The sequence below is a fragment of the Stegostoma tigrinum genome, chromosome 23 (assembly GCF_030684315.1).
Source record: "Stegostoma tigrinum isolate sSteTig4 chromosome 23, sSteTig4.hap1, whole genome shotgun sequence".
Classification (NCBI taxonomy): domain Eukaryota; kingdom Metazoa; phylum Chordata; class Chondrichthyes; order Orectolobiformes; family Stegostomatidae; genus Stegostoma; species Stegostoma tigrinum.
Window position 1 is genome coordinate 38488070 of NC_081376.1, and position 26582 is coordinate 38514651.

At 41.3% G+C, this 26582-nt stretch overlaps 1 protein-coding gene across 1 annotated transcript in view; it reads left to right on the plus strand.

Moving 5' to 3' along the window:
• Positions 1-34: 34 nt before the first annotated feature.
• The window catches only part of LOC125462590 (ras-related protein Rab-26-like), a 352335-nt gene continuing 325787 nt past the window's right edge, over positions 35-26582 (plus strand). Inside the window, exons 1-2 of the mRNA XM_048552777.2 lie at positions 35-620; positions 4411-4521. Coding sequence (XP_048408734.1) covers positions 426-620; positions 4411-4521 — 306 coding nt within the window. The 5' untranslated portion in view covers positions 35-425. The remainder of the gene's footprint in view (positions 621-4410; positions 4522-26582) is intronic.

Here is a 26582-nt window from a genome sequence, read left to right on the forward strand (position 1 = left end):
GTCCCGTCGATCAAGGTTGGAGGTGGGTGCGTCTGTCCCAGCGGACTCGGCAAAGCGTGCAGGAAGCAGGGGGGGTCCGGACTGTCGCTGCTTGGTGCTGATGGTGAAGTAGAAAGTGGCTGCAAGACCTGACGGGGATGCACATCATCCCAGTTCTGAGAGCAGGCATGATCCCTGCCGCCAGGTGAGAGAACAGAACGGCCAAAAACAAAACCCACGAGAAGAAAAATAAAAGCCACACCACATCAGCCTCGGGAGTTCAGCTGTGCTGCGCACAAGTGGGTGAAGAGGTTGCAGTCAGCAACAAAATAAAGAGGAGCAATTTACCACCATTCTTCCCCGCACCCCCACCCCTTCTGTTCCCCCCAACCCACCCGATCCCGATTCTGTCAGAGCTGCGGACCTGGTTAGGGTTAGGGTCAAGGATGTCAAGGAAAAAGACTCTGAAGAGTAAGGGTCACACGTCTCCCAGCACCACCTTACCAGCCGGCAGCGGGAAAGAACAGGAGGCGAGACCACGGAAGAGCAACTCCGGCGGCCAGGCTTTGATAAACGGAGTGATCCTGCCGAACAGACCCTCTCTGAGCAACAGCAGCGAGTTCTATGACTTGGCTTTTAAGGTTGGTCCTCTGTAAACGGGAAGGAGCCTCTCACGTTGCACTGGCTGAGCTCAGATTATTTCCTTCTGATGTTTTACTGCATGCACACTTTGTGTTGTGAGTTGTTTCGTTTGCGAATTGAAAGCTGTCGGGAACTGTCTGGGGCAAACAAAACATTCTCTGCGTTTCTAGGCACGCAAAAACATACTTTGTCAAAGCAAGGGTTCGGCATTTTTACGGCGCAGGGTGCGGGAACCGGCCGTTCGGGCCGTCTGATGATGCTGTACATAGCTTGTTATTTCAGGTTTGTGCTATTTCTGGTCTGAAACATTCAGATCCGGGAGTGGAAACACGGCCCAGTCTTCACAATCACACTCCTTTGGCATTTTCTCCCCCAAAGTGATTGCTGAACCCCAGCCAGACCATAAGAATTAATTTGCATGCACTCTACACCGCAACAGGCCGTGTAACTCTTCGCGTTTGTACGGGTTCTTTCGAAAGGACTATTCAGTTGTATTGTAACAGCGCCCGCGCTTTCCCTATAGCCCTACAAGTGTTTGTCTTTCGAAGTGTGTAATCCAATGACCCCCCCCCTTTTTTACTTCTGGTGTGGAATTTCACTTAAGCCCTGAAGCCCAGTTTGTAAACTGCTTGCAGCCGGCTTCCATTGATACTAAATCATAAGGGATAGAGAACATGGATTATGTAACAGCCATTGGGTGTAACTCCAGCTTCCACTGTTCAGTATACATGGATTAAAGGGATGGCCTCATTGCTTCCTGTTTGCTAGTTGCAGAAAGAATGGAGGGTTCATTCGGGAATCTGATTAGAGGGCTGTCGTGGCCGGGAGCAATGGCGAAGTCATCGCCCGTCGATCCAACACTTGACCCCTTTCAGACATCCTTGATCAAGGCTATGCCATGCACAGCACATCTCACCGCACGTGTTCACCCTTTTGTAGCAGGCGAAGTCATTTGTTGGGGGAAAGGAGATAAGCCAGGCTCACCTGACAGCTGACTCCTGACTCAGTTGTTTGCGTTTGTGCCACTTTCGGTGGCGAGTTTTAGCAGAAGCAGTGCCCACAGTGCCAGCTGAACAGGAAAAGTTTTTTTTTCCAAATGCCCTTTCATTTTTAGAAGAATGTAATGAACTTGTGTTGTCATATGCTTGATAGCATGTATTTTTAACCTGCTGGCTGTCTCAGTATTTATAAGGCATTCATTTTGGATCGAGAGATAGGAGGGGGTTAATTGTACCGGAGGTGAGGTGAGGCGGGTGGTGCTGTAAACTCCCAATATCGTAAAGGGGAATGGGGAGCTAAATCGGTAATAACTGAATTTGCATCTGGCTACCATGTTAGTCCCCGGTTATAATCGTCCATTCTCTTTCTAGAGAAGTGGTCTTGATTTGATTTGTGTTTAAAATTAAAATACAAAATCATAAAACAAACAAAATGGCAGTATCAGGAAGATAGTCAAAGACATATTTTTGTTTCTGGTTTATTTACTGGCTGCTGCCCATGTGTTTGTGTAGTATTTTCTTTATCAGTTCAAAACCAATTTTGCCTGTGTTGCTAGCTTTCAAGATGAAAAAGATTCTTCTTACTCATCCTTGTAGTTGAAGTTTTGAACGAGTTGTTGAGAGTGATGCCAAGACACACAGCACACTGAAGCAGTCCAATTTATAGTGCACACAAAAAGAAAGAACTGCGGATGCTGTAAATCAGAAACAAAAAAAATAGAAATTGTTGGAAAAGTGCAGCAGGTCTGGCAGTATCTGAGGAGCATCTAGCAGCATTCGAGTGGTTCGATTTTGAGGAATGTTTCGACCCGAAGCATTAACTCTAATTTCTCTCCACATGCTGCCAGACCTGCTGAGCGTTCCCACAATTTACAGTGCTCTAGTAAGGCTGAAGACAGGTTGGAGGAGTTCCCAACCCCCATACACAGCTTGAGGACGTGCAGAATGGACAGAATACGCTCCCCGATAGGAGTGCCAGACCTTCTGGACTGTTGTCCCTGACCTGATAGGAGTGCTGGAACGTTAGGACCTCTAGCCAATGGGAGAAAAGGCACATTTAAGACTTTAAGCCAATGAGAGAACAGAAGCTTTCAGACTTCAGGCAAATGGGAGAGCAGGGACGTTCGGACTGGGAATGGGAGAATGGAGAATTTAGGATTTCAGGCTCGTGGGAGAGCAGGAAAATCAGAGTTTCAGATCAATGGAAGAACAGGTTCGGGAACATCTGTACAATTGTTATTGACCAATGACCGAACAGTTTATCTTGACACTTGCCCTTAGACCATTGTTAAAGGATTCTTAATGGGAAGTTTAAAGCATCTTGGTTATTGAAGGACTTGTGGGTGAGTGGGTATATTTTCCCTGCTTCAGGATGTGCATGACTCCGAGGGCTATTTTTGAAGTAGAGTATGATCCAACAAGCACATTTCTGCTCTTGTTTAACCAGGTATACTGCTCCCAGTAATCCCAGATAGTTCATACCCTATGCACTCCCCAGCTTCCATATTGTGGAAGCAATAGCCTGCTGGTATTATCAATGGACTGTTAATCCGGAGACCCAGATAATATTCTGGGGACTCGGGTTTGAATCCCGCCACAGCTGATTGTGGAGCTTGAATTCAATAAATATCTGGAATTAAGAATCTAACAATGACCTTTAACTTCGTAAATTGTGGGGGAAAACCCATCTGGTTCACTAGTGTCCTTTAGGGAAGGAGACTACCATCTTTAACCTAGTGTGGTCTATATGTGACTCTAGATCCACAGCAGTGTGGTTGGCTCGTAATTGCCCTCTGGGCAATTAGGGATGGACAATACATGCTGCCTAGCCAGTGACACCCTCATCCAGTGAATGAATCAGGGAAAAAGAAACTTCAGCTGCATAAACTCATGCAAACACAGTGTTGGATTACTGTCCAGTAGCTGAGCAGCTAAAAATGTGACAGATTAGACGTAGGAGGTGGAAGATAGCAGTTTTGGAGTGCCTTAGGTCAGAGGTGGCCCAAGTCCCCTGATGGGCTGCATGACTTCTTTCTGTGCTGTAAGAGAGTCTTGAGCATTTCAGTAACGAAGGCTTTGGAGCAGAACACAGTCCTACCCATACCCATAACACAATATGCAGTGTTTTCTGATAAGGGTCACTAGTCAAGGAAATTATTTCTAATTAACCTGTTCACACATGTTAAGACACACTACTGGGGGCAGGTGGATCTTGCTTGACCTGTAGGCAGTAGGTACCACTGCCAGGGTAACACTAGATCCTGGAAATGAAGTTCCTCCAAGATTTGAATTAGGATTGCTGGATTCTGAATCAGAATGATCACTGTTTTACCAACGTGCACACATCCTACCTAAGATACAACTCTGGAGACCTGCATAGCTGTTGGGGCTGAGACCATTAGACAACAACACCAACTGTGAGCCACTGTTGCAAATACGTATCCTGATGATAGGGTGAAATGAAATAGTGTAGGAAGAGGCTTGTGCATAACCCAGTTTGGTAGAATGGTCTGTTTTTATTTGTGTACATTCTAAGTAATATGAATATTTTGCTCATTTTTGCGTTGCATCCCTCATTGAAAGTTAAATTTTAAAAAAACTTACAATCTGGTGCAGTTTTGTGGTGTTATTAATTAATGGATTTCAAACTGCGATTCCCTAAGATGATCATTCCCAGTATCTGCAGGCATGCTGAAAAAGTAGGGGCATTTTTAACAACCCATTAAACAACTGTTCCTTATTTATGTCTGGCCCATGCTTGTCTCAGTAACAACCTGTTGTTTTATTTCAGGTGATGTTGGTTGGAGACTCTGGAGTGGGGAAAACCTGTTTGCTGGTGCGTTTTAAGGATGGAGCTTTCCTAGCAGGAAGCTTTATTTCTACAGTGGGCATTGACTTCAGGGTGAGATTTGCTTACATTTTGCGTTTCTTCACGGGTTGAACTGTGCTTTCAGTACCATAGAATGGTACAGTACAGAACAAGGCCAGTCAGATCATCTTGTTTTTGAAAGAGTTGCTCAGTTAGTCCCACTGCTTGCCTGAACACACGCACACCTCACTGAGTGTTTGTATTTACATTGCATGCGTGTTGGGAGCGAGTATTCCTTGTTATTTATTGGCTTGAATTTGTGCCAGTGCACATGGAATCCATTTGGCTAAAGGCACTATTTTTCACCCACTGCTTTGATAAACACTGCCTGTCATTGAATGACACATAAAAATAAATGTGTGGCTTTACATCACTTTTATCACATCCACCAAATAAAGGGAAGCAAGTGAATCTTTAGTGCATATATTAAACTTGCACAGTTTCCTAAGCTTATTTTTCTTGCTTGCTGTCAACTCATTTCAAGGGTTGAAAGTCGCCATCACCCCATAATGAGAGCTGTGGTTCTGAGGCAAGGCAGGAGCAATGGGATCAAGTTATTGATTTACAGGGTACTCTTATTTGAAAAATAGACCATTTCTTGGCATTTTTGAAATAGGAGTCAGGCCTCAAAGATTGGTTAGTTAGGTCATGTCCTCTATTAAAGAAAGAACAAGGATTTAGAGAGGTCTGGCAGCCTTAGTCAGAGCTCCAATGACAGCCATTGCTATCTCGAAGCCCATAACCCTTAAATCTTGTCTCATTACCCCACTAGAGTTTGTGGCCCGTTGGAGGGTGCGTGCCAGAGGCAGCAGCACAATTGCGTATTTCCAGGAAGGACCCACATTTGATTCCTGGCCAGTCTCTGGATTTGCGATCTCTGTGGGTTTACTATGGGGAGGTCACTCTGAGCTCAACACTTGGAAGAGTCAGACCATAGCAACTGTTACTTGCAGGAGAGTGTACGTGCATATTTCACCACAATCCATTGCACGGCCTCCAGAGTCAAACAGCATGCTCACAATTGGTCTCTTCTCACATGGGAAAGCATGACCAATTGCACTCTGGTACACATGGGATCACGTTGTCTGTCAGGGACACGAGCCATCACCTTCAGAGTTTTTTTTTTAAAAATAGCATAACAGAAGCATTAGTGACTGTGAAAATCAACTTATCACAATGGTCCCTAATGAGATTTCTAATATCAAGTATCAAAATTATTTGCTTACTGTAAGTTGGACCTGTTTTGGTAAATGTATTGCAGCAAAATGAGGGTTGAGTGTATCCAAATGAACCTTTAAAAATAATAAAATACATGTTTCATGTGATATGTAAGAATTATAAAACTCTCCGTGGATGGCAATAAGATTGTACATTTAGACACTAGATGAGCCCTGTTTGAGATAATGGAACCTATAATAAATATATTTCAACAGGTGCAAGTTTGCAGCAAAATGACTGAACATAGCAATGGATTATTGCTGCCTGACTGTGAGGTGTTCAACAAGCAGGGTTGTTCCTTTCACTGTGCAATGCTGTACAGTAAATTGGAGCGAGTCCTGTATTAGCAGAAATACACAAGCCTCCCAGTTTGGCATTGAAACATGACATGGCAAGGTATTTTCAGCAAATCAACATACAGCACAGATTGAGGGCACTCTGTACCAGTTTGAGACACTTTCAAAGAGCAAGCTAATTGATCCCAGTTCCCTTGTTCTTTACCTGTAATCCTGCAGTTGTTTCTTTCCCAAGTATATATCTAATTGCCTTTGGGAAGCTGCTCCCAACAGCCTAGTGGCAATGCATTCCAAACCTTGCTGCATAGTAAAATAAATTCTCCTCATCTCCCTTCTGGACCTTTTGCCAGTTATCTTCAATCTGTTTCCTCTGGCTATCAAACCTCCTGCTAGTAGATAATTTCTCCATATTTACTCTAACACAGCCCTTCCAACAGAACCCTACCACTAGGAAGGAGATTTGCTTGTTATAATTCCTAATGAAACAAAATACCTGTCAACTTTCTCCCTGTCCTTTTCCTTTAGGAACTGATTTGGATGTGGGTCCATTGATGCCCTAGAGCTTTTGGTGCGTTGGTCAAAGGGAGCTGACAGTGACTGCTCACACACTAATCAGTGGTAGAGAGCTTCACCGTGGATCCTGGTTTTTTTTATATCTTTAAGTACTCATATAATTCCACACTGGACTCTTGAGAAAGTGGAATTTCTGACTTATTTTCCTAGTTATTAGACCAAGAGTGCTGTTTTAAGTAACTTTTCAGCTAACTTGGTGTGGCATGGTGGCTCAGTGGTTAGCACTGCTGCCTCGCAGTGCCAGGGACTCAGGTTCAGTTCCAGCCTTGGGTGATAGTATGTATGGAGCTTGCATGTTCTCCCTGTGTCTGCGTGGGTTTCTACCAGGTGCTTCAGTTTCCTCCTACAGTTCAAAGATTAGGTGGATTATCTGTGCTAAATTGCATCCTGTTGCCCAAGGCTGTCTAGTCTAGCTGGGTTAGCCATGGAAAATGCTCCCTTACAGGGATGGAGTTGGGGGACTAGGTCTGGGTAGTTTGCTGTTTAGAGGGTTGGTGCAGACTTGGTGGGCTGAATGGCCTCTTCACACTGTAGGAATTCTGTGATTCTAACTTGACGAAAATATGCTGTCCAATCTGGTTTGTCCTATTCTGCAGGGGGGATTAGCATAGTATTAAAAAATGGCTATCATCAGATCAGCTGACAAAGTATGTATCCCAGCATCCACTGCGCAAGCAGAATGTACAATATTCACATGATGTTTTATTGCATTCTTCCTCAAATAACCCACAATAAATTAGGTAAATCTGTTTTCCATTTCACGAAACCATAATGACACTGCCCGGTACCTTGAACTTTTCAATGTGCCCCGCTATGATGTCTTTAAGAATAGTTTCTTAATGTCTTCACTATGACTGAGTTGAAGCCTCCTAGCCTATAATTTCCTACTCTTTAATCACCTCTATTTGAATAAAGGAGTTATGTTTGGAATTTTCAATCTGATGGAACCTTTCTAGAATCTAGTGAATTTTGGGAAATTAAAACCAATGAATCGCCCATCTCAATGACCTCTTCTTTTAAGATCCTGGGATGAAGTTCTTCTGGACTTTTGTTCTTGCCAGCTTCCAGCTCCAACAATTCATCAGTGCCACTCCCTAGTAATTGTAATTTTCCTCCTCATCTACTTCCTGATTTACAGTTATTTCTAGGATGTTACCTATTTCCTCTTGAGCTAAAACTAATGAAAAATACCTGGTCAGTTCATCTGCGACCTCCTTATTTACCATGATTAATTCCTCAATCACACTTTATATCGGACCAATGTTCACTTTGTTAACTCTGTTATAATTATCTTTAGAACACGTCCACTATCATTCTTTTTATATTTGTTGCTTGTTTGCTCTCACAGTGAAATTTATCCCTCCTTAATCTTTTAGGCTGACTGCTTTTTTTAATGTGCAGATCAATCTTCTGAACTCCCACTCTACTGGGACTGGAGGATTTGAGTTCTAATGAGAGGCTACATAAGCTGGACCATAGGAAGTTGAGGGGTGACCTTATCGAGGTTTATAAAGTCATGAGGGGCATAGATAAAGTTAACAGCAAAGGTTTTTTTCTAGGGTAGGGGAGTTCAAATCTAGAGGGCATAGGTTTAAAGTGAGAGGCGGAAGATTTAAATGGGACCTGAGGGGCAACATTTTAACAGAGGGTGGCTTGTGCATGGAATGAACTGCCAGAGAAGTGGTAGATGCAGGTACAGTTACACCATTTTTAAAAAAACATTTGGACAGGTACGTGATTGGGCAAGATTAAGAGTGTCATGGACCAAACGCAGGCAAGTGGGGCTCGTTGGGACTTGACCCATGGGCGGCATGGACAAGTTGCACTGAAGGGTCTGCTTCTGTGCTGCCTGACTCTGACTGAATGTGCCCTGGCTCCAACCTCAGCATGTGCCATTTATGAAGTTTCTGCTATCGCATTTTATTTACGTTACTTATTTAAAATGGTCTAGGACTGATGTATCCGCGGTGGTGCTGGAATTGGGCGAGAAGCTTCAGAAATCTGCACCACAGGACTATCTATTTGTCAGAGCTTACTATTACCATGTTGACTATTGACATAATAAAACCAAACATATGTGCTCAAACCAGGACCTTTAGATTTTCAGTCTAATGTTTTCCCAACTGAGCTATTTCTGCTGATGAGCATCGATGCTGCAATTCACAGTGGGAATTAATGACATAAAAAAGTGATCCTGAATTGTTTCAGCTATGAATAAGTTAGTGCATGCTGTAGTGTTTTTTTTTGGAGCGCAAAGTGATGCACCAAAGTTGTGGCCTTGCTTGTGACATGCTGAAATTTTGTGTGAGACTAGAAGCTATGACCTGCTGACTTCAGCAGTGAGAGGGCTACTAACTGAGTCATGACTGGCACAAAACTGCTGAATTTGATCAGCGTGCCTTTATATATAGGAACTGAGTAAGAGTGATCTGTGTTGACTCTTACCTGCTGAATTATTTATTTCACCCTTTACCACTCATTACTTCCCTTGGTGGTACAGTTGAGACAGAATTTAAAATGTGGATGCTAGGAATCTGTTTGGCATCAATGCACACATGACTGTTACATTTTGTATAGAATCGGCGCACTGGTTTTTTTAAAAAAGTCTTAGATAATTCCATATTCATCTATTCTCCTTTGGCCATTCAGAGTTTTTACTGTGGTTACAACAGCTTCAGAGAAGCTGTTAGCAGTGTGGATAATCACGGTGGCTGAGGGGTAATCATTGCTACCATAATCAACTTGCACTTATTCCAGAAGAGCTCTTGATGGCTGAATCCTATTTTAACTATTACCCGCATGGTTGGATTAAAGAAAGAAGTAGCTTTTGAGAGACTGTGGTTTGACGGTGTGAGTGGTGGTAAGGAGATGGGATGGTAGAGGTGGTGTAAGGTATGAGGGGAGAAGGGAGAGAAAGTGATGATCTTTCTGAGTTGGGCTATATTTGGCAAATATTGGCAGATTGCCACTGTAATATGAGGTTGAATTCACCCCATGGGCAATTCTGCTTCATTTCAAATATTCCCAATGTATTCTTTCTCACCTAAGACTGCAAGTTAACTAAGTATTACCCTGATTTATTTACGTAGGATATGATTTGCCTGGATAGCATGCAAAACACTACTTTTCACTGTATCTCGGTACATGTGATCATAACACATCAAATCAAATAAATTTGTGAATTCAAAAGTAACAGTTTAAGGACATTCTCTCTTTGACCAAATTGAAACTTGCATTTCTATTGCATATAATGTTGTGCGAAGGGTTTGGATATTTTTGCATGCTCCAAAAACTTGACTTCACTGGAATATCTTATTCTAATCCAAACCAAATTCTAATCACCCATTGCTCCCTGTCTTGCTGACCTAAATAGCTCCACATCAGGCAACATCACAGCTGTATAATTCCCATACTCTCTTTTTCATATTCTTTCATGGCCTTAACACTCCATATTTCTGCGTCCTTCTCTCACCCCATAATCTTCTTGCTTTCATCTGTCCAGATCTGAAGCTCAGGTATCCCTTCCCCAAACCTTTCTACTTCCCTCACTCTCTCGCATTCCTCCTTTAAGCTTTGGTCACATTTGCCTAATATTTCCTCATGTGGCCCAGTGTCAAATGGTGTTTGATTACACACCTGTGAAGTGCCTTGGCATGTTTGACTAGATTAAAGGTGCTATCTAGGTATTGTTGCTGGTGATGTTTATCTTTGTTGTCCTCGATGCGCCACAGACTGGTTTGTCATAGGTAGTGACTCTTCCACATTAATTTCAATGCATAATTGGTTGTAGTGATGATTCTATTGACTAAACATCGAAACATTGTTCAGAGACAAAGTCAGACAGACAGAAATATTATGTTTCGCATTCCGCAACATTACACACCAGAACAGATGTGCCATCTGATTATATAATCTGGTTGAATATTTCGATGACAAGTGCATAGCATGAATAATAAATACAATGTGCTCATTAGGTAGCTGGTGAGCACTTGAAAAGTTTGAAATATGGAAATTTGAAACAAAATGTAAAATCTCTCATCTTGACCTTTATCAAAACAAAGAATTAAAATTGATAGAGCAAGGACTCTGATGACTCTCAAATATGTATTTTAATAAAGATGTACCTTCATATTGGAACCATTGTTTTTCAAAATGCAACAGTTAAATTCTTACTTCTTTACTTCTGTCATGTCCATCTCTGCTGAAATAATATTATTTTTTCTCAGTTGTTTAAATCCAGCTCATTTATGCCTCCTGTAATTCAAACAAGAGCTGTCACCTATTACCAATTATGGTTCGATTCCCATCACCCTTCAACTAATCAAATGATTGACCAGTAATTGCTCCCTAATCTCTGAGGAAAATGCCACATTGGATCCAATTCTACAGCCAACTCAATAAACGTAGATAACAAAGTGTGAAGCTGGATGAACACAGCAGGCCACCCAGCATCTTAGGAGCACAAAAGCTGACGTTTCGGGCCTAGACCCTTCGTCAGAAAATGTAGTATCCTTTTTTGTAGCAAGCTACTTTTCCCTACTTCAGTAGCTCTTAACCTTCTTTACATTTCAAGGCCACCTTTTGTTTCAATAGCCCCACAGCAGAATGTCTTCGTAATTCCCTCATAATGGAAAGGGTCAGAATTGCAGCCTGTTCTCTGCAACGTCTCCAAATTGACGTTATGTTCTTAAGCCTCCTATGCTCCATGATACTCTAACCTTCCTTTTCTTGTTGCATTGAAGCTCCCTGAAGCGACGCTGAAATTAGGAGTGATTGCATTGTATATAGCCTATTTCTCAGCACCCAGAATATCTAGTGTTTAATATCTGTTCTCTGTTTCTCCTGGAAATAGCAAATTCTTCTCATCGTTCCTGAATAATTTGCTTCAGCTTCTCTCTACCTGTTTGAAGCTTTCAGTCTGTTTTGCTATGGACCTGTGCCATTCCACTGAATTTCTCAAATACAGCTGTGAGCTTCTCTGTGGTTCTCAAGGTTCTGTCCTCTTGTAGTCAGTCGTGAAAACAAGAATTATGCTTGTTTTTAACATGGGGGTGCAGTTGTGTTGCTGTTGTGACATGGTTCTCTCTGTGTATCTGTTTGCTCCTCATGCCAATGTTCTATCGATCACGTTATAGTTCTGTCTCTCACTCATACTGACAACCATTGGAATATTGGAAAGATTTGTAGATTGATAATCTGTTTGGCCACTTTGTGAATGACCTTCCATAGCTACCAGGTCCTGAGGTGATGCATGAACTTAGCTCTTTAGGTTCACAGATAGGGACACAGCTACCTCACCACAACATTGCTCCAAGCCACAAAGCCAAACAGAACCATGTTACAATACACCACTATTGAGGCATGCTTACAAATGCTCATTAACTCCTTTTGTAAGAACTGATTCCAATCCCAACCTGTCACTTACAGCCTCTTGAAATGTGGCCAGCGACTACTACACTGATGTAACTCTTATATCTCATGTTGAGTGACTGTTGGTCCATTTCACCGGTTTGAGTTGGGTGATGCCATTGCTCATGGAATGATCCACATAGAACATATGGCCTGATGTTTATGAAGTAACTTTAAAAACCCCTGGACATTGCTTGATTAAAGATGCAAACAAAAACACTTCTAAAAGGTGATGGCAAATTCAGTATCTTTTCTTGGTCTACTGCATGTTATGTACCTGTTTTAGGGTGGGGTGGCATGTTATATGTAATTGCAGAATAATGAGAGACTTCGGCCCTGTATATATTGCAGCCCAGACTAATACAATTGGCATTTATTGGAAAATACAGATGTTTGATATGAGCACAAGAGGTACACTTTCTTATGGTGTATTTTTAATGTTGGTTTCTATTTGAACTGCAAGTAATCACCTTTGCTTAGCCCCATAAAATTCTTGATTTATTATCTACCCAGGTTAGCATTTTGGACAGTTTGCAAGGAATTTCTTTTTTCAAACAAAATAGCCTTGTAAAAAACTATAAAAGAGTTTACAGTAAATTGATTCAAATGTAAGGACCCCCACAAGTTTTCACCTTGTGTCAAATACTCTTTAGATTTCTCATATAGAATGGTATACTCTAAGAAATCATTAAAATACACCTTTATCTTAAACATATAAATACATTATTAAGATATTATTGCACAATGTAGTTACACGAACATCAGGATCAAGAGATCTTCATATTGGCCTTAATTGACATTTTATTACTATTACGTTAAACCTATGTCTGTCTAACCAACTCTAAATCATGCAATGGCATTTTATTCTGTCACCAAACACAGTAAAACACAAAGCACTTTATCACCAGGAAGCTTCAAGCATCACCCACATATTGAGGCAGGTGATCAAAGTAGTAGGTTTTAAATAGTGTCTCAAAATAGGAGAGAAATGTGTAGAGGTTTAGGGATGGAATACCCTAGGATTTAGGTTTTGTCAGCTATCGAGAATGGTCTGTGTGCTGGCGTTTGCCTGTTGCGCTAATGTTTTAAATATTGTATCAATCTAGTATGAGTGTATGCATGGAAAAACTCAGATGGTCTGGTAGCATCTGTGGAGAGAAAGCAGAGTTAATGTTTCGGGAGCAACATTTTGGTTGCCAGATCTGCTGAGGTTTTCCAGCAATTTCTGCTTTTGTTTCTGATATCCAGCATCTGCAGTTCTTTGGGGTTTTTTTGTATGTATATGCACATGCTCAATTTGTGATTAAGAGCAGTTAAGGAATGATTAGGCCATAGTTAAGAATCATTTTTCACCTGAGAAGGGATGGTCTGTGGAAGGGATATGTAGTCTGCACAGAACATAGTATTGAGAATAAACATACATGGTAGACAGGCTGTCATCCTTTTGCTAGATGGATGTTCAGCAAATTAATGGCCACTGTACTTACACGTGAATCTGCTTCACAGATTCCCTTTGGTTTTACATAGGTTCAAATTCCTCAGCCACAGTAAAGTCTGTCATGATTGGGAAGGTTGATTGCAAGTCTCTATTGATTGATCGATAGATCAATAGATCGATCTATCGATCTATCCTCCTGGCACATACTAATGGTCTGGTAGATATGGATACTTCCTGTGCTTTAGCAATACAGAACTTTATGATGGTTTGCAGAGGCCAATAAGATTGTGCTAAATCAATACTGGCGAGTACATAACCTCATCATGGGTTTTAGGAGAACTGATACAATGCATGCTAATACAGATACAAAATAGGGGAGAAAGTATGTGCTTTGTTGAAGGGATTCTGCATAACAAGGTTGACTTCAATTGCTACATCTTTTTATTAGTCATCCTCCTATTTTAGAATTGTGTTGATATTCTGGGGAAGCAATATGTTATTTTGTGTGGTTTGGCAGTCAGTCACATACGACAGCGAATCACAAACAGTAATGTGATCACGATTGAATCATATGTTCTATTGATTTAAGAAACAACAAGTACTAGAGATATTCAGCAGGTTGGGCAGCATCTGTAGAAAGAGGAACAAAGAGGAAGTTTTTAAGCTGATGACTTATGTTGTCGTGAATTTGGTTGAGGAATGGGCCTGGAAGGAATGGTGACAGCGTTGGAGTAGTGCCATGAGTAGAGAGATAGAGTTGTTGTCAACTGACTGTGCTTTCAGTTGAGGTTGGTTTGGGGACATATGAAAGGAGAATCTTGAAGTTCCTTTGAAGTGAAGAAACTGATTGCCTCTAGGTCCTCACTCTGACAATAAATTAGAGACTTGATCACACCAGAAATGTTTATGGACAGAGGAAGAGCAACTTCTTGAGATATATGAATGCAGTACTGGGAATGCAAAACCACACATGGCAGAGAATGGGGTGGCCAACAATGTTTAAGACACCTGTAACACTTACATTGCCTTAAAAATCAAAAAGGAACGTGGGAAGTAGGAGCAGGAGTAGGCCATTCAGCCCATTGACCTTGCTGTGCCATTTAAGTTAACCGTAGCTGATCTCCTACCTCAATGGCATTGTCCCATGCTATCCCCATATTCCCTGACGTCTTTAAATACCCTTAATATCTAGAAAATCCCATTTCCTAGTTTGATTGTGCTAATGTCAGTGGCTGTTATGAGTGTTTGATTGTTAACCAATTTACTGCACAGTTTATGTGCTATAGTGCAGTTCTTTGGATTTTAGTACAAGCTCAAACCTGACTTCTAAGTAAATGTTAAAATATGTTTGTTATAATACTGTCCATGATGGTAAGACTACAGTGCAACATGCTCCACACTGTGTATGCCAACATACAAATTAGGACAGGGGACTGGTGTGCCATTCAACAAGAGCATGGGTGATCTGATTATGGCCTCAGCTTCACGTTCTTACCAACCCCTTGACCTTCTTGTTAGCACAGGTCCAACCTCTACGCAGAATACTAACCCGTGATGTCTGTGGTCACAGTAGTATTGTAGCTTATCTCAGAGGCCCATCCAAATAGTTATTAAACACTATCTCTACGACTGATACAAATTAATGAAGCTAAAGTTTCTGAGGAGGACTTCCATTAAATTGCCTCAGGCTTTTTCAAATATTTAAGCCAGGCTGTGATCTGCAGAGTAAAATGTTAGCAATACCAATTTCACTAAAGGATTTCTGAATGAGTGGTACAAGTGGGCATTCTATCCCGCCAGTGTGAAAATGCCCTATTTATACTCACTCTCTGCGTTTCACCAATCCTTGACCAATGCTGATATATTAGCCCCAATTTTATCAGCTCTTTTCTTGACTATTACCCTTTTGTGTAATACTTTTTTGGATGCCTTTTGTAAATCTAGCTATATTACAACTATGGATTTCCCCAATACTTACCTTACCAGTTACATCTTCAAAAAACTCCAATAAATTTGTCAAACAGGATTTTCCTTTCGTAAAGCCTTGTTTACGTCTTCTAGTTCATAGAATCCCTACAGCATGGAATCAGGCCATTTGGCCCGTTGAGTCACACCATGCCTCCAAAGAGCATCTCACCCAGTTTCACCCCCCCACCACCTTACCCCTGTAACTTTGCATTTCCTATGGCTAATAAACCTAACCTGCACATCTTTGGCGTGTGGGAGGAAACGGGAGCACCTGGCGGAAACCCAAAAAGACACAGGAGAATGTGCAATCTCCACACAGATAGTCTCCAAGTGTGGAATCAAACCTGGGTCCTTAGCACTGTGAGCCACCATGCCACCCATGATTATCATTAGCTGTGTCATGGCATGCCATAATAATCTGATGAATATTTGCCTGATTAAACAGCGTTTCCAGTTATTTTCTCTCCTCACTTACGTCAGGCTGTGTTAGGAGATGGTGACGTCATGATAATGTCGTTAAACTAGTAATCATGCTAATATTCTGGGCTCCTGGGTTCAAATCCCATCAAAACAGCAGATAGATTTATTAATTGCAATTAAATTCTAAAATATAAAGTTAGTCTCAGTAGTAATGACTATGGTTAGCATAAAGACTCCTCTGTTTCTTCAAGATATTAACAAGAAAAGTGAGGGTACATAAAAATAAACGATTTCCATTGGTTGGGGATTCTAGAACTAAATGTTAGGAAGCAATTTACACACAAAGGACAGTAGATGTTTTGAAGTCTCTTCCACAATTGGATGCTAGATCAGTTGCTAATTTTAAATCTGAGGTAGCTGTATTAGTGTTAATTATTATTAAAGCTTTAAGGGATATGAGCCAAAGGCAGGTATACGGAGTAAGGTCACAGATTGGCCATGATATCATTAAATGGCAGACAGCCTTGAGACGATGAATGGCCTGTTCCTGGGTTTTAATGAACGAATGTTCGGTCTTTCTCTTCCATCTCAGCTGGCCTTTAGGTGGTTATTGATAGAGCTTGGCCCTACAATATTTTCTCATTTCAGAACACATGAATGCAAGAAATGCGTGACATGGTGGACCATTTAGCCCTTTGACCTTGATGTACATTCAACAAGATTTTTGACCTTAACTCTACAACCCTCACAATGTCCTGTCTTTTATTTGCCTCACAGTATAAAAATCTTTTGACTTCTAGTTGTATATACTCAATCTGAGGCACAGAATTCTAATGATTCACAATTCTTTGACAGTTCTGCTAATCTCAGTAGGAATATTGGGGTCCATTGCATTTTGCACAAACTCAGTTAATAATTTATTGAAATATGACAGACGTGTTGTCAATTGTGGTGCCCATCTATCCCCACATAATGGGGAATTACCCACAGCTAGATGAGAACATAGTTGGTGAACTATGTTACGTACCAACCCCAACTGAAAACACACATGTTGGGGGCACACAAAAGTCAGTGTGAAGAGGTTTGTTACAACTGGCATTGGTATATAGGGTTGTAGAAAGCTCCAGTACGGTAAAGGCTCACACAGAACTTTGATCTCATGCAGTAAGCACTTCCCTTTACAAACAAAAATGCTAAAAACACACAGCATGTTGTTGCCTGGGTCTCAGAAGGCTAACTCAATAGATCTGTCAAAAAGAATTGACTGTGCTTTTATCTGCCAGCTTCAACGCAGCAAAGTTCACAATTTCTCTTCAATTACAAACCCTCAATTGATAGGAACATAGAACTTAACAGTAGACGTAGGCTGTTCAGATTTCAAGCTTGCTCTACCTCATGTTAAGATCTTCGCTGAAGTCTGTGATCTCAGACCCATTTTTCCCATCTGCACCCAGAAGCCTTGATTCCATTGTCCATCAAATACCTGCGTTGAATAAACTCAACCACACAGCTTCCCCAATCTTGTGGGAGTAGAATTTCACAGATGAACAACGATCAGGGAAAAGAAAACTCTCCTCACCTGTTATTCTCCAAACTGTGTGTACTAATCCTAGTCTTCCTCAGACATCGCCCAGTATTCATACTGCAAAGTCTTTTCAGGATCTTATAAATTTCCACAAGATCACTTCCCAGTTTTTTCTAAAGTCCAATGGGTTTGTGCTCAGCCCGTCAGATCTTTTCCCATAGGAGAACCGCCCTCTTCCCAGGCATGAGCCCAATGAACTTTCTTTGAACTTACTGAATGCAGTGGTATCCTTAGGTACAGGATGACATGTTGCAAAGAACTGGTGAAGGTGGCTGAATACATGGTGACATGGTCATAATTCTCTGCTACATTTGACCTCATGCATCACTGTTAATAAGAGCATTGATGTTGGAGTAATCAAACATTTCTCATTCAGTAGACGAAAGTCATCTCTTGCTCGAGGAATACTGTGCAATACAAATTTGTGAAGATAAGAGAAGTGCAGAGGTGGAGAGATTGAAGGAGAGAATTCCAGAGTTCAGGGCCTTGCCAGCAGAAGGCATGTCAGTAGTGGAGTGACAAAAATCCAAGATGCCAGCACTGAAGTGGTGCACTCATCGTTGGGGGTTATAGAAGGAGTGAGATGCTTTTTAACACCCACCAACGTTCCAAATTGCTGATAATACACTTACTTCTTGTAATTTGGAGAAAATTGGGATTTTGGTTGGCCTTGATTGGTTGGGCTGAAGAGCCTGTTTCAGTGCTGTATGACCCTAAGACTCTATAGCTTATAAAACATTCTTTTGAATGCTTGCGGTGAATCTACTCTCACTGTCTACTTCTTTGAGAGGTCAACGGTTCACCAGAAAAAAAAACACAACTTTCTGGTGTTTAAGCCCTTAATGGACTTGTTCAATTCCGTTCGCAATTGCTCTGACTCCATCTGAACTTTTCTTCAGTGTGCAAACATCTGAGGTCCCTGCACATCATTGAATTCCAAAACTGGAAGTTAATGCAATGTAATGCAGATCAGTGTACATGGAACATCAGAGGGACCTTGCAGTGGCAGTGTAGCTTAGAAGGAACATTGCTCAGATATCAGTGCACCAAGATCTAAACAGCATTCATACTTGCGCTAACAAATAGCAAGGAATATTATGTTGCACAAGTGTTAGATAATGATCATCTCCAGCAGAAGAAAGTTGCACCATTTTTTCTTGACATTCAAAGACATTGATACAGCTGAATCTCCACCATCAACATCCTGGGGTATGACTGGACCACCCACGTATATACTGTGGCTACAAGTGAGTTTCAGATGTTGAAATTCAGTATCAACAGACTCAGCTCCCTAACACCCCACTGCCTCTTCACTATATACAAGGCACAAGTGAGGAGTGTGATACAATATTCTTCACTTGCTTGCAAGAATGCAGCTTAAACACCACACAAGCTCGAAGCCATCTAGCACTTAACAATTCAAGTCACCATCAATCCATCCACCCTTCTTTCAACTTTCAGTGCGGGGTGGCAGCAGATTCTACCATGTAGAAGATGCACTGCATCAAGTTGCCAAGACAGCTTCAACAGCAATTTCCAAATCTGTGATGTCTACCAACTAGAAAGACAAAGTGAGCAGACACATTGGAGCACCACCACCTGAAAATTCCATTTCAAGTTGCATGCCATTCTAACTTGGAACCATATCACCCGCTGCTTCGCTATCACTGTGCCAAATTCTGGATCTTCCTTCCTAACTGCCCTGTGACTGCTCCTGCACTGAATGGTCTGCAGCAATTCAGGAATGTAACTCACCAACACCAATAGCTATTAATGATGGGCAATAAATGCAGGCCCACATTCCATCAACGAATTATAAAATATCTCTAGGTTTTTACTTGTTTCTCTCTGCTTAAAGAATAGTCAGCATAGGCGTCTTCTCTCCCAGTCACTGGGAAAAATTCCAGTTTTGAAAGAGCAACTAAATATAGAAGCCCCCAGGAGTGAATACCATCAGGACCAGAAGCTGATCAGCTTTAACAGCTCCAAATCTGGCAAGGTCTATTTCCGCACCTACATTTAAATGTTCAATTTTAGCATCAGCATATGCTGTAATATAGGTAATAGCAAAGGCTGATGCTGAAGCTTGATCTTTCCTTCCTCTAATGTTATAGTGCGATGTTCTGCACACATCGAAAAAACCTACAGTATAAATTGGTTTAGGTGGTGCCACCTCTCGGCGTGTTAAAGCATCTGCTGAATATCAGGGAGACCAGTTTGGTTAGCTCAATTGGTTGGACAGTTGGCTTGTAATGTAAAGTGATGCCAATAGTATGTGTTCAATTCCTACACCAGCTGAGGTTACCATGAATGGCTCTCCTTCTCAACCTCACCTCTCGTCCCTCACCTGGGGTGTGGTGATCTTCAGGTTAAACTGCCAACAATTGTCTGTCTCTTAAAAAGAGAAGAGCCCTATGGTCGGATAAGACTATGGAAACCTTTTACATTGCGTTATGGCTTTTATGTTTGTAGTCTATGAGAAACAAAGAAAGAACTTGCATTTATGTAGCACCTGTCATGACCTGAGAATGCCGCAAAATGCATTACATCCAAAGAAGCACCACTGATACGTGGTCACTGTCATTAATGTAGGAAAGACGGTGACCGTTACCACACTGAGCTGCAACATGAATGAAGAGGACACCTGTTTTTAAGCTTTAGATGAGGGTTAATTATCCAACCGCATCCTCAATCATCCATGAGCTCTTTTACAGCCACCTGAGAGGCCAGTTGGAGCCCAGTTTAATACGTAATCTGAAGGATGCTATCTTGTTCAAGGATCTGGCATCAGTCTTTCTGATCGAAATACATTGCCCAAGCCCCTGCTGTGTACATTGGCACAAAACAGTGGATGGACTAAACAGCTGTTATTTTCCCTAAGCTCCAATGATAGTTTTGGGGATTGCTATTGGGAAATAGTGTTGAAGATGAGAAACAGGTTGGGATTATAGTCTGCTGCTATTGTCCACAAGGTCAAGCCACAATATTTTCACCATTCTTACAAGTCTCCTTACAAGATTTGTACAGGTAGTGTGCTGTCTGATGAATATGTTAGCACTTACATTCAGCTACCGCTTGAGAGTCAAAGGAAAAAATAACTGGATGTCTTTGCTGACATGTCTGAACAATATTACGGTCAGGCACCAGGTTGTGAATAGGTTCAGTTTCTGAGCCTGTTTGCAAATTGGCATATAACTCGCAACACAATGCAGGACAACATAAAGCAGCACTTCGTAAGGCAATGTTCACATGATGGATGTTTAAAATTACACGACTGTATGGGATCACGTTTGTAAGTATGAGCATTCATAAGGTGGACAAATATAGATCAGGGACCCCCCCCAGGACCTCTGTAGACAAGGAAGTGGGAGATGCCTGACATGGTTCTTTCCAGGAACGCTATGGTGAGATAACAGGAATAGATTTATTCCAGAGCCCTCACCCCATCCCCCTCTCTGATGAAGGGTCCAGGCCCGAAATGTCAGCTTTTGTGCTCCTGAGATGCTGCTTGGCCTGCTATGTTCATCCAGACCCACAATTTGTTATCAAGTGGATTTCTTTCTGGTTAGTAGTAACAGGTAATACAGGGCATTCATAAATTAAATAATTCAAATAGTTTTATAGTAATCAGCATAAGATCCGTGGATGACTGTGTTGGGAGTGCCATTAGGTCTGTTACAACTGGATGAGGAGAGGGGATCAGCTCCCTTTTTTTTAACCCCACCTTTGAAAGAATGCCAGAGAGACCATTATCTCATCACTAAGTCACCCTTTATTTAGATATGGAGAGTCCTTGACACTGATTCAGCTCACTCAGAGTCAGCATTTAGAGTAAACAAGATGATTGATGCTCCTGTTCTTATCTGTCAGTCAGGGCTCCCTGCTTGGGGTTGTTAATCTGGTTCAGTCAGGGAACTCATATTCTATGAGGTCCATCTGGCTGACCTCGTTACAATCACTACCCCCTTGGTCAGAAGTAATAAATATTTTTACTTTCTTTCAGTGTGTAGGTTTCACACTTCAATGAAAATGTAATTTGTTAGTAAATGAAGGAGTCAATTACCATGGTATTCTTCTCTGAAAGATTGAGGAATTCTGTTATTTACTAATTCCGCAAAAAAACAATGTTATCAAAACACAGTTAATGAGGTTAGAAGGAAAACAGACAGGGAAAATAAAGATTACACAGTTAAAGAGTGCTTAGAGTCCTTGAGTTGCTGAATTTATAACCTAAGACCACAGTTTAGTATTTACATTCGATCAGCATCATTCCTCTGCATGCAAAGGATCAATAACTGTAATTTCTGTGACCTCCAGCAGGCTGCCACCACCAAACACATATTCCCCTCCATTTCCTATCAGCATTTCCAGGGACCATTCCCTTTGGGACATCCTGGTCAACTCCTCCTCCACTTCCAACACCTCCCCACACCCCACAGCACCTCCCTATGCTAATCTTTTACCCTGCAGATCACAGCCTGGTTTAAATATTTGAAAAAGCATGAAGCAATTTAATGGAAGCCCTTGTCAGAACAAACTTCGGCTTCATTAATTTTGCAATAGTAGTAGAGGTAGGGTTTAGTAACTATATAGATGGGCCTCTGAGACAAGCCACGATACTACTGTGACCTCAGACATCACAGGTTAGTATTCTGCGTAGAGGTTGGACCTGTGCTAACAAGGAAGTCAAGGGTTGGCAATAATACGAAGCTGAGGCCACAATCAGATCACCCATGCTCTTGTTGAATGGCAAAACTGACTCCTGTCCTAATTTGTATGTTGGCGTACACAATGTGGAGCATGTTGCACTGTAGTCTTACCATCATGTACAGTATAGTACTTAGTACATTTACTTAGTAGTCGGGTTTGAGCTTTTACTAAAATCCAAAGAACTGCACTAGAGCACAACCAAATAATCAAAGTCTAATGTGCGCAACAAATTGGTTCACATTCTCGTTGGCACCCCGCCTACCATTTTCTCTCTTTTTCTCCCTCCCTCTCTCCCTCTCTCCTTATCATCAACAATCCCCTTGCCTGCCTCTCCTTTTTTCTTTCTTTTTCATCACCAGCTCCACATATTCTATTTACTCCTTGCCCTACCTGACCCCTTTCATAAATACCACCTCTACCAACTGCTTTCAGTTCTAACAAAGAGTGACTGGATTTGAAATATTAGATGTTTTTGTCTCTCTGCATATGCTGCCAGACCTGTTGAGTTTCTCCAGCACTTTTGTTTTTATCACAGTTTATTGCTTGACTTGTATGAGCTGAATCTGAGGTGGAACATGTAGATCTTTGAATTTTTGGAGAATGTGTTTTCACTGTTTCACAACTTGCGTCAGTACTGTGTGCTGTTTTCTGAAGTGATGAGAGAAATAGGCAGGGAGACACAAAGTTCCAGCTCATGTCACAAACTTATTTTTCCTTCCTGTCATTATGCAGCTTAGAAGCATCTGTTGAAATATAATTCAGTATGTATTCCAGTGTCTAACTCCATTGTCGTTCCAAGTAGACTAACAGCAGGTGATTTTTATTTCCACTTCTCAAAATATCATATTATCCTACATATGTAAATTAAACAGAATATGCAAATTCCTTGGTGCTTACTCAGTTGCCTGGTTTCAATACCTTTAAATAAAATGGCAATTTCAGTATAGACGTATTTGTTTCTCCAGATGAGTTTGCCTCAGTGTGACCATTGCAGCCCCTCAAGGTCCACGTTTCTTGCTTTTCAATTGTCATTTTAATCCATGAAACATCTAAGATTATAATAATCAGATAATGGAAGGAAAAATTTGGCAGTCATTAGTTGCCATCATCTTGGTTGGCTAAAAGTGCTTTGTCCAGACCTGAGGGAATTGCAATGCAGAACCTGTAGCTGCCAAATATGTGACAAAATACTAATGCCTTGCAGTTTCTTTCCTAGCTCTTTTTTTTAATTTGGCATGCGGCTTATTACTGCATTGGAGTTTTTCAGAATAGAAAATATTCTGTGCAGCAAAATGTAAGATTGCAACTTGTCTTTTGTATGCAAAGGCTATGGTAGTCTTCTCATGTTAAGAGCCATTCAGTTATCATATCCAATGATCCCTTGAAAATGGAAATCAAGTTATTTCTATAATAGAAAGCCTGCTGAACTTGTTAATCTGCAGTGTGTATCAATGCCTATGTATATTTGAAAATTGTTTGCAGATATGCACAAAATGAAAGACTTGCAATTTCTGTCTCTCAGAACAGGGTGAACAGATTTACATAAGCTACAATTGAGACCCGTTATAATTTATGTGAAGGCAGGTCTCTGTGAGGATTGATGTGTTGGAGTTGCGGGGGGGTGGTATGCAGTTGAAGGTTGAAGGTAGGAGGTCAGTTGATGAAATCTTAAGTTTGACTAGCCAGGATCAGTGAGCCTATTCTGTAGGTCACTTAAAAGCCGTCCTCAGCTGTTGGCACCAAGATACCTCCCTAAGAGACATCCAGGGTACATTGGGTGGTGGGCAGTTGAGAATGTAAGAAAAATGGAAAATAGACTTGGTATGGTCAGTTTCAGAAGTTATTGAATTCAATACTGAGAACTTGAGGTTATTAAATGTCTGAATGGAAAATGTTATGTTGATACTCGAGCTCACATTGTGCTTTGTTGGATCATTGTAACAGGCTCAGGACAGAAATATTAGGGTAGGTCAGGGTGATTTCGACAAACAGAGCAGAGTTGTTCTGAAAAGCAGACACCCAGCCCACATTTGGTCCATGAAAAGCAGACCACACTGTGAGCAGCAAATGCAGGAGACGAGATTAAAAGAAGCACAAGTGAAACGCTGTTTCACCTGGAAGGTGTGTTTCCCAGGAAACTGCAGTGGGGGAATGAGGAAGTGAATTTTACGCAAATTTACAGTACCCTGTTTATATTTGACAAAAGGGGGAAAGGTTTAAAAACCAGAACATTTGAATTTCTTTTCTGAGGAAATTGTTGGGACACCAGAACCATTGCTAAAAATCTGAGACTACCTTGGCAAAACAGGCATGAGTAATCACTTGAGTCAAACACCACTGCCATTGTGATATGGTCCTTAATGCTTCCCAATGTTAGGCCCATGTGGTGTATGCCACAAGGCTGGATTCTTATTGAGGCGATGTCTTGAGGCTTATTAACCACGCCAACTATTTATATTGTTAACTCCTAATTTACAAATAACCTGTGCTCATGATATTATAGCTACCTTATAGTACATGTGGTTGAGATAACAAGGTGTAGAGCTGGATGAACACAGCAGGCTGAGCAGCAACAGAGGAGCAGGAAGGCTAATGTTTCGGGACTAGACCCTTCAGTGGTTCACTGGCTGATTACATATTGCAGTGAGACTACTAAAAGTGAGGACCTTTTATACTGGAAAGCCATGCTATGATGTCATCAAACTCTCTTAAAGGTACACTGCCTATCAGAGATCTTTACAATGATACATCAGTTGCCCTATTTCAAAACCTTAGCATCCCCAAAGCATGGTCCAGTCAACGAAGTACTCTTGAAGAACAGAGAGTATTATAATGTAAGAAGTATGACTGTTAATTTGCACACTTCAAGCTCCAAGAAAGAGGCACTATAGTAATTGTTTCTCCGATTTGATTTAGGGATAACTGTTGGCCCAGTCACAGAAGAATTCCCACTGACATCCTTCAAAATTTTGCCATAGGAATCATTCATGTCCACCTAGAAAGGCAGATGGAACCTTTGATTAATATCTCATTCTAGGTTCTGCACTTCTGATAATGCGACATTTCTTCAGTGCCAGCCTTTCCTGTAGCAGAACTTCAACCCACTATCTTATAATCACAGGAGAGCTGCCCATGCGACTGCAGCAGGAAAACAAATGCACACTTTTGTAGTGATTGTAACGAGGTCAGCCGGGTGGACCTCATAGAATATGGGTCCCTGATTGGGGCTGTTAATCTGGTCCAATCGGGGAGCCCTGGCTGACAGAATAAGGGGTATTGCTCGCACTAAGAGCTGGATCGGTGTTGAGGACTTCCTACCTGTAAATAAAGGGTGTGTTGGTGATGGGATACCATTCTCTGTAGGGTTATTCTAACTTGGGTGGGAATTGAAGCTGTATATTAGTTTAAGAACTCAACTTGAGATAAATTTTCCTCAAGGCCTGATATAAACACAAGCTGTTATTGAGGAGGTACCTGGATTAAATGACAACAAAAAAGCATTTATATGAAAAAATACACCTGTGAAAAAAATAAACATGAAATTCCCAGTGGCTTTTCTCTGCGATAAATTGACAGCTTTCTTCTATGTTTAGAGGAGGAATAGATTGTCGAAAAAATTGTTTGCTGGTTGGAAACAAGTATTTAAAAAAATGAACATATCCTGGACTGCACCGTGGGAAGATTAACACCTCTGCTGGTCAGGTTGACCTTGGCTCAGTTGGGAGTTGTTGGGTTCATTTTTTTCCAGTTGCATAGTTGGTCTTAACATAGCCCTGAGTCTATTGTGAATTTTGTGCCTGAACTACTAAAATGAACAACTATAATGTGTTAGTTTATCTCTCCATTGAAATGCAGGTGAGAGGAATGTTCAAATGCAAACATCACAAATTACTATTTCTAGGCAAGTGTCCTCAGTAAAAATGTCACATAGGATGAATTCACACAATGTTAAATGAAATGCAGGGTAGCTCAACCTGTTGTGTTGCTGTAGAGTAGGCAGCTTTTCCAATGTGAGCTTGCCTGAAAATCCCCTAAACCAAATGCAGAATATAGGATTGTGCCTTATTTGCGCTCCTGAGGAGATGCAGAATTTTTCTGTGAGTTCTGTTCAGCTAGATGACATTAAAGTATAGCTTCACCAGAATCCAGATATGGGGAGATACACTGTTTTTATGGTTGGAATGTCTGGAAGCCAATGGTTATCTACATCACTCAGCATGATACTAGCTGGTACTAGAGGTTATAGTGAGCTGCAGAAGAAACACTGCCTGACAGGAGGATGGGTGCTCTCGCTATAGAATGCCAATATGGATCATAAGGAAAACTGATTTGTGTCCATACCAGGTACCGATTTAGCTCACTCACTATTTGGGCTAAGCTTTCCACTGGGTGGTGGGAACTCTGTTTAAAGGACAAGGTGAAGTTACCAGATAACTGATAGAGTCATAGAGCACGGAAATAGACCCTTCAGCCCAAC